We start from the raw sequence: 14,647 nt of genomic DNA, 5'->3' as shown, positions 1-14,647 counted from the left end.
GCAGGTCTCGCATTTGCGAGATCTGGCTTGCATTTACGTGCCTCGATTTTGCGAATAAAGCTTTGCATTTGCGAGCATGATCTGATTGGGGGAGTCTTGAATTTGCGAGGTAAGAGCTCGCATTTGCAAACTTGCTATTTCCGCTTTTGCGAAGGCAGAATCACATTTGTGACTTAGCATGTTTCTTGGCATTTTTCGCCTTTAAGAAGAGGTGGTCCGCAACAAGGTCTTGGGGTTCACATTTGCGACCAAAACATCACATTCGCGATGACTGGGTTTCTGAGAGGAGTTCGCATTTGCGATCTCTTTCTCGCAATTGCGAACAAAATATCATAATTGCGACATCCGCAGCCGGGTAAAAACTAAGATAGACGGAATTTTAGCTCATTCTTTCAAATTCTCAACCCTAAACACTTTAGAGGTGATTTTTCCAAGAGCTTTTCTTGCTCAATTCATTGGTAAGTAACCTTAATCAACTTTCTTTCATTTACCCATTACATTTCATAAGTTTTCATCACTAAACCTAGGATTTTTGTAAAATTAGAATTTAGACCTCGAATTAAGGTCGGATTCCGAAATAAATTACATAACTGGGCTCGGGAGTGAATGGGTAATCGGATTTTGGTCCAAATTTTGAGTTTTGACCAAGTGAGCCCGTGGTTGACGTTTGTTGACTTTTTCAATAATGATCTAAATTGAAGCTCTTTCATTTTTGGTAGTTCCTAAGGCTTATTTTGAATTGTTTGGTTAATAATTTTCTAGATTTGGTTGGTTCGGAGGCTTGTTCGAAAGGCAAGGCCGTGGTTGGACTTTAAGTCGATTGCGGAGCGAGGTAAGTGTCATGGTTAACCTTGACTTGAGGGATTAGGATATGTTTGCCTATTTTCTATGTGTTTAAATGTGTTATTACAACGTATATGTGAGGTAATGAGTATTTATGCGTTGTTGTTAGGTTAAAGCATGTGGGTGAGACTTGTTTCCTTGTAGTTTATTACCTTATTTAATTATGACATCCATGCTTAGATTAGTTTATTACTTACTTGATTGTTCTCTCCTCATTTATGAATTAATTTTGATGGTTGAGTATTTTTGGAGGTTGAGGATTGACATGTTGGAACCACTATTGACGTAAGGTTTATTCTTCCATTATCTATCCTCCAAATTGTTGTATTCATTACTACATGGTAAGGAAGAGTGTTAAAGCACGAAGGGTGATGCCGAGCCATTTATTGCTTCATCTATTGATTAATACATAGTGAGGAAGAGAGTAAAAGCACGAAGGGTGATGTCGCGCCATATTTATCAGTTCATGGTGAGGTTGAGAGTAAAAGCACGAAGGGTGATGTCGTGCTATTGTTATCGTTTCATGGTGAGGTTTAGAGTAAAAGCACGATGGGTGATGTCGTGACGTCTTTATTCATTATGTTCATCCGTTTTCGTTGGTTGATGATTTATTTGACTGATTTGTGTCGTCATTCTTGTTGTAATTATCGTATATTGTCCCCTTTTCGCATGTCCCCTCCCAATCGTACATATTAAATCTTTTATTTATTACTATGTTGGACATATATCTACGTTTGTACAGGTTAAATTATGTTAGTGTCCTGTCATAGCTTCGTCACTACCTCATCGAGGTTAGGCTTGACACTTACAGAGTACATTGGGTCGGTTGTACTCATAATACACTCTGCACTTTTTGTGCAGATTTTGGTACTGGTCCCAGCTGTACGTGAGGTGCATCAGCTTGGATTATCACATTTGGAGACTGGAGGTAGATCTGCTGACATCCGCAGACCTTGAAGTCCCATTCTCTTTCCTCGTTTACTGTTCATTTCATTCGAAACAATTGTATTTATTTCAGACTCTATTTCTAGAACTTCTAGTAGCTCGTGCACTTGTGACTCCAGATTCGGGATTGTACTTAGATATTTTTGGTTATTTTATCTTTTTGTACGTCATTCTAGTTTTAGTTTAAATGAGTTTTAATTACTTGAATTGTTTAAAATGGCCTACGATTTACTCTAACGTTGGTATACCTAGCAAATAAAATGTTATACGTCATCACGGTCCCGAAGGTGAAAATTCTGGATCGTGACAAATGGACTCCTAGGGTTTCAGGAGCAGAAATAGACTTGATGTCTATAGCCCATTTTTTTTAAAAAAAATCTTAAATAAATGGGATTGACAGAATAGATATGCAAGGCATTGTGTCAAGAGTGAAGTTATGTTCGAAGTTTACAATACGCGCAACTCACACGGAATAAAAAAATTTCCTTATGCAGTTATGCTAGGTTTGGCCAAATTTTCTTAGTTGGAGAGAAAAATTACCAATCCAAACCTTAGTTGGATAAAGACAAAATTAACTCTTTCCTCCAATGTCTCTCTTCTTAGTAGCAACCTACTCCTTCAGAAAGAGAGAAGTGGACGAACGAGGATTAGGTAGAAAATGGAGTCTAGGGACGGAAATGTAAGGGGAGCCTGCTTGCGGGGTAAAACTGACTGACTCAATTAATTGGAGGCATTAGATTAGGCAGAAAAAAAAAGAACTGGAGTCATTAGACAGTACTCCTAAACAAAGATGTTTTATTTCCAAGTATTATTCACAAAGGCAGTTAAGCATCTATAACAAATAAATACATTCTTTTTGTTCTAAATTGTTCTGAAAAATAATTGTGAGAAACAAATGGCAAAAGGAAAAAAAAGGTAACTATTTACAGTTCCAGATTATAAGAAAAAGGAATTGCAGATCACTGGTAAAACCGGTAGTTCTTGGCTTGTTTGATAAGAGTCCACATCCCTCCAATGGGTGATAAAACAGTCAGCAGTATGCCAGCTATGATGCAGAACTAGAATTTATTTGGAAAAAGAAAACAGAAAAAAGCCAAAGTAAGTTACAGAAACAAAATAGACCATGAAATTAAATAAGAATAGTAATAAAATCAAATTAAATCAAACTTTATACTCACCCAATTCATAAACCAAGAAAAGCCAAACCTTTTGGGCTTTACAATGATAAGCCAAATGATGCAAGGAAGCTGCAGAAAAAAGGCAAGGTCAAATATATATATTGGCTGATAACTTAATTGCTTCATAAAAACATATCAAAACTGGTGAATTCCTTATGTAATATACTTACGTAATACGATGTTGGGGCCAGAGCAAATCCACCAAAAAATCCCATTAGGCCACCAAAGAATGGTATGGTCATACCCACGAACAATGTAAATGCTACAATTGGAAAAAGATAATAGAATTAAAACAACTCACTCCAATATTTTTCTTTTAAGTAAATAACCAAATTAGGGGCTAGAAAGAATTATGAGTGCGTCTCCCTATAACTTACCAACAAATGTAGTACGCACACCGAACCGAAGGAGAGTGGATGGTTTTAGTCTCATTGATTTCACGGCATATGTCTCTATCATGTCAAACACGGGCATTGCGAAAACCTGCAAGTGTTGTTTTTCAAACAAAAAATGTGTTCAAGCTTTCAGATTGATGAGATGACGAGATAAATTAACACTTACTCTCTCTTTCAATTTATGTGAACTTGTTTGACTGCACACGAAATTTAAGAAAAAATAAAGACTTTTGAAGTTTGTGGTCGTAAACAAGTTAAAAAAGGTCCAAAGTATTTGTGTGGTTATAAAACCTTCTCATTAATGGTAGAATTGAAAGTTTAAGCTAAATTATTTCTAAATTTAGAAAGGGGTGATTCTTTTTGGAACGGACCAAAAAGAAAATAGGTTCACATAAACTGTAACGGAGAGTATATATATGATGAATTAGCAAAATTAAAGGTAGGTAGGTAGGTACCTGGTAACTTCCAATGACATGAACGACAACAAACAAGTTAGCAGCAGCAACAACCCAAACAGGTTTTTCGAGTGAAAGCAAGATGTTATCCTCGACGACATTACCAAAGGCCCAATAGCCAATGAAAGCGACAGGGAGATAACAGACGGCGACGATGAGATAAGCGACCCATACACCTTTCCACATTGGACCTTTGGAAGGTTTTTCGGGTGTTGAAGGAATGGTGGCTTGAATCTCAAGGACCACATTGTGGCCAGCATAGGCAAAAGCCACATCTCCAAGTGCACTCAAGAACATGAAAATATTATCAGATGTCTTTTCACCCCTAAGTTCATAGCTCACTTCTCTGCCTTCAATCCCTCTCCCTATAGAGCATGCCCAAGCAACAATCGAATATGTCAACGACATGACCGCTGCAGCCAAGGACACCAACGATATGGAATTGAAATTTGGCAAGTGAGATAGTACAAAGTGGACTGAGGAGAATATTATGATGAAGTAGGTCAGCTTTATTGGTTGACAATCAGGGCACACTGTTTCGTGGAATTTCTTCAACGACTTTCCACCTGTTACCATGTATATTATGCAGGAACTCACGTCCACCACTATTTGTTGGGGTACAACAATCCAAAGTCCTAGTTTTTCACCAAATGCATGTTGACCTAGCTCGTGGTACCTATCAAATCTCTTCCCAGGTACCATTTCATGCATCTCTACCATTTGCCAGATTGTATAAAATGTTATAGCCCATGAAAGAAGCATTACTGTTATCCCAGGCCCCCTGTAACATTGATCAATTCTTCACCATTAGAGAATGACGGTGATTCAATAAAAACTACTAAAATAATCCCCAAACGGGATAAGAATCGATCCATGTAAAAGATACTGATAGATAATTCATTGGAATGTCAGTAGATCCAAAATCTCCAGACATAATATGAAGAGAAGAAATAAGCAAACTCAGAAAATCAAGAACGTTTTGTTGTTCTTTAAAATTATCTGCACAAATCGAGCAATATAGATTAAAAAGATGATATCTATTAGAATCGTCCATGCAACAGATCCAAAGAGAGACAACTTGTTTAACTTTTTGTTATCTGATCTATCCAAAAATTTTGTGATCTCAAATATGAATAAGAACGTAATTAAGAGTATAAAATAATATACTCTCCCCATTTCATTTTATGTTTCCTAGTTTGAACGACCGAGGTTTAAGAATATAAAAAATACTTTTGAATATTGTAATATTAAACTACATGTATATATAATATACAAAGATACTTTTTAAATATTATAATCTTAAACACGACATATCATTCCTACAAGGGAGTCTGGGAGTGCTATGAATGGTAAAATGCGAATGTCGGAATTAAGAATTTAATAAATATAGAAAGGTGATATTATTTTTGAAATATGCTTAAAAAAGGAAGACACATAAATTAAAATGTAGGGAATAATGCACATGAACGAACAATTATTCTGGACTAAAATTGATATAGGAAGAAAGAAAGAGAAACGCAAATTAATCCCCTAGAAAAGAGAGAGAACAGAACAGAAAACATACCATCCCATCTCAGACATGGCATAAGGGAGACTGAGGACACCAGCACCAACCATGGCAGTGACATTATGAAAAGTAGAGTACCACCACTTCGCATTTCGATCGGATGTGATGGGAAGCCATGCATCTATGGCTTTCTCCTCTTCCGTTCTGGTATCTATCTCTTTTTCATTAGCATGAGCCATTGGTTTTCTTTCTTTCTTTATTTTTTGTTGGAATAGATATCTTTTATTTTTTTCAACTGTGCATATATATTGTTCACGTGGAGAGTTTGATTATCCACAAAATTAGATTTCTTTATCACTTTGTGGAGGGAACCGAAAATGTAAAACAGGAATTAAAATAGATAAACAGGGAGCAAAGAAGGACTCAAAGTGAATATAGAGTCCTTAGTTTTATTAACCCCAAAACGAAGCACATGCAGTTCCCTCACTGTATCCGCTTTTGTAACGTGCTCTTATATATGCGTTAGAGACCCGAAAATGGCGACTCGTTTGACAGGCTATTGCTGGTTCCGAATGTCCAGAGAACTATCATGTCCAAAAGTTATCTAACTCATGTAATTACCACAAGATTGTTTAAAGCCTAAAAAATAGGCCAAATATTAACCTAACATTCCCTAATAATAAGGGTTTCCAAAATGTGGACAAAATTTTTCAAAATTGTGCTTCACAAATTTCTTTCGCTAACTCAACCACCTATATTGTCATTTTAAATTTATTTTATCAAAACAATTTGTTTCGCTAAGTCAACCTATTTTTAGTATTTTCATTAGTTGTCACGACCCAAATCCACAAGCCGTAATGACACATAACTCAGCCCGCTAGGTAAGCCAACAGTCACATAATAATAATAAAATCGATTAATTAAGCATAATCTAATAACTCAACAACCGAAAAATGTCATAAAATATCTGAGTAGTGAGCCAAACAACCAACCCAAAAACTAGTGTCAACGAGTACACGAGCATTGCTGAATAACAAGGTACCAGGGAAATCCTCTAATACAACTGTCTGAACGTAAGAACAATAAGGATAAAGATAACAGAAAGAGGACTTCAAGTACTGCGGACTATATGGCAGCTACCTCATAATCTCCCAAAAGCTGGCAATAACTCAAGCCTGGAAATCACCTTAACCGGATGTACCTGGTTCTGCACACGAAGTCCAGAGTGTAGTATGAGTACAACTGACCCAACGTACTCAATAAGTAACAATATTAACCTTGGGTTGAAAGCAGTGACGAGCTCAGAACAATAATCTATTGCAATACCAATAACTGATAACAGTTCATAATATAAAGGATAAACCGTAGAAACAATAGCTCAATAATATCAAGTTCAACTTGTTCACATTTCTGTAATTTAGGCATGTTTCAATTATAATAGTTAAAGCCCAGAATAGATAAAGCAGGTCAATTATCAGGTAGCATGAGGAAAGTACATCTCTATGCCTACATGTTAAGTATACATGGCAATCAACAGTATCAGAATGGATCCATCAAGAATATTTACAGTTAGCACTATACGAGTGTCTGGCCTAACTGCTCATCATCAAGCACATATGAAATACTATGCATGTGCCCTCTGCTGGAATGTTAGAATCCGGAGGGGCGGATCATGTACAAGTGCTAATTATAATCATTTAGCCCAATAAGAGGCCTGGTGCACACGTCGCCCCAAAATAATAATACTTAGTCCAATATGGGCTTGCCGGCTTGGGGTACGCTTCACCTCAAAATCAGTACCAAACCGGCTCTGAGGTCCAAACTCAATCATTTACTGTTCATGTCTCATATAAACACATCTCAAATACTCAGTTTAATAGTTTTACCCTTAAGTGGTATCAATAACATGTGAGGAATCAAATAAGAAGTACTGAGACAGAGATATCATATACGGATATAGTATCATGACTGAGAACATGTGTGCAAATAAGGTATATAACTCGGAAACAACAAGCATATCCATATCAAGTCTCAAGCATTTAGCACATACCCTAAACATAATGTCTAACATGATTCACAGTTCAAATAATCAAACAAGAAGAGGGAACGTGGGGATGTTATACCCCATATTTTCGTACGTGAGAGTATGTCGTAAGTCAATTGATGTAAGCTCAAAAATGAGATCGTCTTTGAAAGTACACAAAATAAGTTAATCATGTTACCTTGGATATTATAAATCTTTAAGATTATGGATAACAAGTACCAAGAGGGTTGAATGGCTTAGAGGCTAATCAAATTGAAGAAAATAGGTTTTGTCGAATGTCGACAAGTTAAAATTTTATAACATGTACTTTTGAAGTGATACTAGGGTGTTTAATATGATAAGAAGGTTATATTATGAGTTATTGTAGTCGTATGATAGTCGTGTATTACCTTTTGAAGTCAAGAGAGTTGTGGAACAAAAGTTGGCAAAGGTCATCACAAGTTACATTCATAAATGTGTAAAAATTAGGTCAAATGTAGCTGATCGCTTCTCCCAATATACTTGGAATTACGGGATACTACACCTATCAAATTGAAGATCTAAAAGTCTAGTTTCTAATGCATTAAATTATTTGTCGATATAATATTGGAGTAGAGAGGTATTTGCGTTTTCGCAAGATCGTGCAAGCAACTCCCAATGGGACCCACTTTGCTTTTCATTGATAGGCTTTGTAGGTTACAATAAGGCTTCATAATTGATACAAGATGGGGGCAATTACTAAAACATGGTTCAAAGGTTCACAAAATATTACATGGGCTTATAGGTTCACCTTTAGGGAAATGAAAAAGGTACAAGAAAAGGAAATCAACCGGCCACTTAATAGTCGTCCCCGGAGTCACCTCCCAAGCTTCTTCTTTAGGGTCCTCTTCAACTTCCTCCTCATCCTCGTCATTTTTGTACTCTGGTTCTTCCTCAAGATTCTCCTCTAGCTCTGTTTTCAACTCAATCTTTATGTATTTAATCACTTGGTCATCGTCATCTGTTGGTGGCAGCATGTGGTCAACCAACCCGGGAACTACTTATCGGTACATGGCAGTGGTGACGAGATAGTGGGGCAAGATTTTGTAATACATCTGCAGAGGTGCTGTTGAATCTTCGAGTCTAGTCAATACCTCTCTACTAGGACTGGCCATTTTGTCCTCCTCGTTGATCCACACAAAGTACTCATGCGTGCACCAGTGATTTTGCCTCATTCCCATTGTGATCAAGTCGTTCCATTTATCTTGGAGCTTCTTCATCCTCGAGATCAGAATTTGTTTGTTGTAATCATCTTCATACAAAGATTTCCTTGACTAGAGAGGTACGTCTTAAATTAGACCAAATTTCTTTAGAACCCTCAGAGGTGTGAATGACTGAATTCCTTCCAATCCCACTAAATCGATGAAGTACTTTCCCTCGCTTCTCAAGATTGGCCTGCCACTTAACCATGAATGTTTCCAGTTTATGAATTCTCCCTCAGATGTATCAATATTTCTCGCCACTCCTCGTGACCATGCAGTATGCCTCATCCTTTCGTTATAGCTCCAGATCATATTACTGATGGCAACAAAATAGTTAATGGTTGGTTCCCTCTAAAAGAAGTGTTATGTAGCCTATATCTAGAGTAGCAAGTTGCAGCCTCTGAAAAAATCGTATCCACTTAAGCATGCTAAAAATGTTGGGAATGCCTTTTCCAGTAGACTTGCAGATTTCCTCAAAACGTTGCCAAGACCATAGGTAGCAAGTTGATATTGATTCGTCCCTTTCATTGTGGGAAGACAAATTATCCCAGTAATCCTAGAAAAAATGTCAAGGGATGAAGAATCTCCCAGGTTGCTTGATCGTACTGGAATTCTTCTAGATCCCACTCATAACTCTCTCGCTGTCCGAATATGTCAAATAGCTAGTCCAAACCCACCCATCCATCTTTGACTCTCAAATTCTTGTTGCTTGTCAGACCCAATGCATAGAAGAACCTGTGGTTAGGCATGATAACTAGCAGTATTGGTTTTCTCCTGGTGAATGGTTACTTTGTGAAGCTGGTAATCTCTTCCAATGTTGGGATCAACTCACAATCAACAAACTTGAAGACCACCTTAGTTGGGTCCCAAAACTCTATCAGCAGCCTAGTAAGGATTTTGTCAGCTCGGATGTTCATCAAGAGGTCGGTGCTCCCAGGTCCATCCTAATCGTGGTCCCATGCTCCCATCAAATGTTTCTCCACCACTGCTTCATCTTGTGCGTTTCACCCATGACCATTTTAATCTCGGGGACATTGTGGTTGATTTCTATCTAAAGAGGTGAAAGGTTTGGTAAGCGTTTGATCCAAGTCTTTAGTGTCTTGTTTGGATTGGTTTGTCATATTACAAAGGGCATGTCGTTGGGTGCATGACCCATTGACATTAAGGTGGCTTTCCTAATCATGAGTCAATACCAAGGACTGACTCACCTAAGGTTTATGCAGCATGACCTATATTTGCTAGAGTAGAGTGTTTCCTAATTTTTAGTAGGACTGAGTAACTATGAGATGTTATGTTAGTTGACCTGATAAAGCCATAATCTGAAACTATAGAGTTTTGAAAGAAGGTTCGGATGGGTGTAAAAGACAATCCTCGGGTGTCATTTATGTGTGATTCTGTACGGCCAAGACTCAATAGGAAATTGTGATGATAGTGTATAAAGCAGAATATAACAAACATCCCTAAAATTCAAGTCTAGCCTAAATCTACTAAGATCAGAACCTAAGTGTGAAAAATCCCAACAGAGTTGCCATATTGTTGCACCTTATTTTGCACTAATTAAAACAAAACACAACTAATGGTTCATCTGAAATTGCTAAAGAGAGTCGCCACCTAATATTCTAAGGTATATTAGGGTACCTATGGGTTTGAAAAATTATTATCCTAATGGTCCGCTAATCGGTGAGATTTGAGTAAGGGTTCTAGTTATTGTAAGGGGAAGGTGTTAGGTACCTCTCAAAATCTACCTGGGGTAGCTCCTTTGGCTAGGTTCGAGGAAAGAAGTACCTATATTATGCTTAGTCAGGTGCTTAAAGTATGCAAAATGTTCTAATGCAAAATGTTTTAAGTCCTTATCTGAAGTTCATTATTTAAGAAAAAGGGTCTTGTATGTACTTTGTGGGTATCTTGGTGAGATTTGGGTATCTTGGTGGATAGGGACCTTAGAGAGTCGATGGTTGAGGTTAGGCGGGTGCATGACATGCTAATGTTTATTAAGTTGGTGATTGGTGAGTGCACCCTCAATGTCGTTAGCGCCTACGCGCTACAAGCGGGCTTGGATGAGGAGGTTAAAAGGCGCTTCTGGGAGAGTTTGGACGAGGTTGTGCATAGTATTCCACCTGCTGAGAGGTTATTTATAGGAGGGGATTTCAATGGCCACATTAGGTCGGTTGCTGGTGACTATGGCGAGGTGCATAGTGGCTTCGACTTTGGGGATAGGAATGGAGGAGGTTCCTCGTTGTTGGATTTCGCTAAGGCTTTCGAGCTGGTGATTGTGAACTCGAGTTTTTCGAAGAGGGAGGAGCATCTAGTAACTTTTCGAAGTTCGATTTTGAAAACTCAGATTGATTACCTCCTCCTCAGAAGGTGTGATAGGGGGTTGTGCAGGGATTGCAAGGTTATCCCAGGTGAGACCCTCACGACCTAATATAGGCTCTTGGTAATGGACGTTGGTATTACGATAAGGAGGAAGAAGAGGTATGCTTGTTGTCAACCGAGGATTAGGTGGGGAGCCTTAACTAAGGATAAAGCCCGAGAGTTGGAGGGGAGGTTATTGGCTATGGGAGCATGGAGGAGTAGTGAGGACGCCAGCTCTATGTGGGCTACGACGGTGAACTGCGTTAGGTAGGCGGCAAGTGAGGTGCTAGGGATTTTGAAGGGTCACTCTGGTAGGCACCAAGGCGACTGGTGGTGGAATGACATAATCCGAGGCAAAGTGGAGGCGAAGAAGGAAGCGTATATGAAGTTGGTAGGGAGCACATGCGAGGAGAAGAGGAGAGCGAATAGATAGAGGTACAAGGTAGCAAGAAAGGAGGCTAAGCTAGCGGTCACGGAGGCTAAGAATGCAGCATTTAGCTGACTGTATGTGGAATTGGGGGAAAAAGTCGGGGATAAGAAGTTGTTTCGATTGGCTAAAGCGAGGGAGAGGAAGGCTCAGGATCTGGATCAAGTGAAGTGCATCAAAGATGAGGACGGTAGAGTCTTGATGGGGGAGTCCCAGATTAAACAGAGATGGCAGATATATTTTCAGGGTCTTCTAAATGAGGAAGGGGACCGTGATATAGTGCTAGGGGATCTGGGGCATTCAGAGAGTCTCCGAGACTTTAGGTATTGTAGGCATATTAAGTTGGAGGAGGTTGTGGGGGCTATGCGTAAGATGAGTCGGGGCAGAGCGACCAGGCCAGATGAAATTCCGGTTGAGTTCTAGAAGTATGTGGGTAGAGCAGGCTTGGAGTAGTTGACTGGGCTATTTAATGTTATTTTCAGGACGAAGAGGATGCCAGATGAGTGGAGGTAGAGTACAGTGGTTCCATTGTATAAGAACAAAGGTGAAATTCAGTGTTGTAACAACTATAGGGGTATCAAGTTACTAAGTCATACCATGAAAGTTTGGGAGAGGGTGGTGGAGGCGAGGGTGAGGAAGATAGTGTCTATATCTGACAACTAGTTCGGTTTCATGCCGGGTCGCTCGACCACGAAAGCTATCCATCTTATTAGGAGGTTGGTGGAACAGTACAGGAATAGGGAGAAAGATCTGCTCGTGGTGTTTATTGACTTGGAGAAAGCATATGACAAGGTCCCTAGGGAGGTGCTATGGAGGTGTCTAGAGGTAAAAGGTGTGTCGGTAGCTTATGTTAGAGCGATCAAGGACATGTATGATGGAGCTAAGACTAGGGTAAGGACTGTGGGAGGCGACTCGGAGTATTTCTCGGTTGTTATGGGGTTACACCAAGGATCAGCGCTTAGCCCGTTCTTATTTGCCTTAGTAATAGATGCACTAATACACGATATTCAAGGGGAAGTGCCATAGTATATGTTATTCGTCGATGACATAGTACTGATTGATGAGATGCGGGACGGTGTTAATGAGAGGTTGGAGGTTTGGAGACAGGCTCTCGAGTCTAAGGGTTTCAAATTGAGCAGGACTAAGATGGGGTACTTGGAGTGCAAGTTCAGCACCGAGTCGAGGGAAGTAGGCATGGATGTGAGGCTTGGATCACAGGTCATCCCCAAGAGAGGTAGTTTCAAGTACCTTGGGTTGGTTATTCAAGGGGATGAAGAGATTTATGAGGACGTCACTCACCGCATAGGAGTGGGGTGGACGAAATGGAGGCTAGCATATGGAGTCTTATGTGATAAGAAAGTGCCACCGATACTCAAAGGTAAGTTTTATAGGGCAATGGTTAGACCGGCCATGTTGTATGGGGCAGAGTGCTGGCCAGTTAAGAACTCTCATATCCAGAAGATGAAGGTAGCTGAGATGAGGATGTTGAGGTAGATGTGCGGGCACACTAGGATAGATAAGATTAGGAATGACGATATTTGGGAGAAGGTGGGTGTGGCCTCTATGGAAGACAAGATGCGGGAAGCGAGGCTCAGATGGTTCGGGCACGTGCGGAGGAGAAGCCTGGATGCTCCTGTGAGAAGGTGTGAGCTGCTGGCTTTAGTGGGTTCGAGAAGAGGTAAAGGACGGCCTAAGAAGTATTGGGGAGAGGTGATCAGGCAGGACCTGGCACGATTGCAGATTTCCGAGGACATGGCCCTTGATAGGAAGGTTTGGAGGTCGAGCATTAGGGTTGTAGGATAGGGTGGTAGTCGAGGTTCTCCTCCTCCATTCCGGGGGTGAAGCGATTTTGAGCAGGTTGGTCCTAGACAGGCTTGTGGTTAATGTAGAGTTCACACTAACCTTACTATTTTCCATAGCTCTAGACCTTAGTTGTGGGTTATCGTTATTGCATGTCATCTATTTTATGGTTTTTAGGATGTTGTCATTATTTATATGGTTATGTTGACGTTACTGATGAATTGTCTTTTCTTGTTTTCTTATTTTATTTTCATCTTCCTGAGCCGAGGGTCTATCGGAAATAGCCTCTCTACCCTATCGCAGTAGGGGTAAGGTCTGCGTACACAATACCCTCCCCAGACCCCACTTAGTGGGACTTTACTGGATCGTTGTTGTTGTTGTTATTGGTGGTGGTGGTGGTGGTCTTGTATGTACTTTGAAAAGAAATTATAGTTTTAGTTTTATGAGAAATCTTCCTTTAAGATATGTATATTTAAAATTAGATATACTTATGAGTATTAATAGTGGTTAGTGATTAAAGGCTCGGTATAAATCCTCATTTATAGATATGATTCCCCTTTGAACCCTTGGTACTTCAGAGTTTACGAGGGTCTCATGAACCTCGAGCAATGCTTGGATTTCAACCATAATAAGTTTCACATCCAAATACTATTAACCACCTACTTCTAGTCTTCCTTAAAGGCATAAACATAAATAAAAGAATTAGCAGAATGACTTAATACTGCTAAGACAAATAATAGGTAAAAGATCCATGGTGATCATTTTTATAAGTTCAAACACACACAAAACTCAAATTGTGAACAGGTAACGGACTGCAGTTCATCATCAAGGCACAACAGTAGCTAAAAGCATAGTTTTGACTGAAAGGAGATTCAAATCAAAGTATAGGATAAAAGGTAGACATGAGATCACTGTTGGGACAATATATCATAAAATGCATATAGTAGGCATGCTTCACTACTCATGTTTTTAGGCTCAAAATATTAACAGGCTAGTACTGTGCAGAGGGGAGTTCAAGTACATGTTTTACTGTCTTCACTATAGATTTGATGCTCAGAATTCCTTTGTATAGGTTTACAGTATAAGAACAGTGCACAAACACTTTAAAGAAGAGCTTCAGCATAGTTGAGAACAGACCTAGTTGTGTGAGTAACCTATCCTTTAACTTATTGAGGTAAACATGTCATACTGATTTAATAGTTGGGCAAGTAAACAGTTTTAACATAGCATCTCAACAAAGCTCAACACATGGTTGGATACAAGTTAACATGACAATCATATTAAAAAAGTGTGAAGTCGTGGCTAAGCCTAACAGTTGGGGTCATGAGAACAAATCATTCTAAGAAAACCTTTTGACAAGCAATATTCACACTCAAACCAGTGTGTTACCATAGTAAGGTCATAACTGTGACACATAGGTGCAAATATAAAATCCTTCAGACTAAAGTCAGGTGATGGTATGTGAACTTAACCAAATT

General features: G+C 39.2%; 2 protein-coding genes and 1 pseudogene across 2 annotated transcripts; 2 read left to right on the top strand and 1 right to left on the bottom strand.

Moving 5' to 3' along the window:
• Positions 1–2,563: 2,563 nt before the first annotated feature.
• LOC104244691 (lysine histidine transporter 1-like) lies at positions 2,564–5,808 on the bottom strand. Its single transcript, XM_009800162.2, has 6 exons — positions 5,381–5,808; positions 3,817–4,597; positions 3,344–3,449; positions 3,137–3,228; positions 2,967–3,035; positions 2,564–2,846 (listed from the first exon to the last, which is right to left on the bottom strand). The coding sequence occupies exons 1-6, from the start codon at positions 5,560–5,562 to the stop codon at positions 2,748–2,750; spliced, it is 1,329 nt and encodes a 442-aa protein (XP_009798464.1). The 5' UTR covers positions 5,563–5,808; the 3' UTR covers positions 2,564–2,747.
• A 6,233-nt stretch (positions 5,809–12,041) lies between these two features.
• On the top strand, positions 12,042–12,395 carry LOC138881060 (secreted RxLR effector protein 78-like). Its single transcript, XM_070161260.1, has one exon. The coding sequence runs from the start codon at positions 12,042–12,044 to the stop codon at positions 12,393–12,395; it is 354 nt and encodes a 117-aa protein (XP_070017361.1).
• A 3-nt stretch (positions 12,396–12,398) lies between these two features.
• Positions 12,399–14,298, top strand: LOC138881059 (uncharacterized; annotated as a pseudogene).
• Positions 14,299–14,647: the final 349 nt, after the last annotated feature.

This window comes from Nicotiana sylvestris, chromosome 11 (assembly GCF_000393655.2).
Source record: "Nicotiana sylvestris chromosome 11, ASM39365v2, whole genome shotgun sequence".
Lineage (NCBI taxonomy): Eukaryota > Viridiplantae > Streptophyta > Magnoliopsida > Solanales > Solanaceae > Nicotiana > Nicotiana sylvestris.
Note: the sequence above shows the minus strand (reverse complement) of the source record. Positions and strands in the feature narration are given on the sequence as shown.

Bases quoted from the DNA above. Each gene is read 5' to 3' on its own strand.
- LOC104244691 (XM_009800162.2), bottom strand. From the start codon at position 5,562: ATGGCTCATGCTAATGAAAAAGAGATAGATACCAGAACGGAAGAGGAG. The intron at 3,450-3,816 runs GTACCTACCTAC...CAACACTTGCAG, and splicing joins ATGTCATTGGAAGTTACCAG to GTTTTCGCAATGCCCGTGTT. The intron at 3,229-3,343 runs GTAAGTTATAGG...TTCCAATTGTAG, and splicing joins TGTGCGTACTACATTTGTTG to CATTTACATTGTTCGTGGGT.
- LOC138881060 (XM_070161260.1), top strand. From the start codon at position 12,042: ATGCCGGGTCGCTCGACCACGAAAGCTATCCATCTTATTAGGAGGTTG.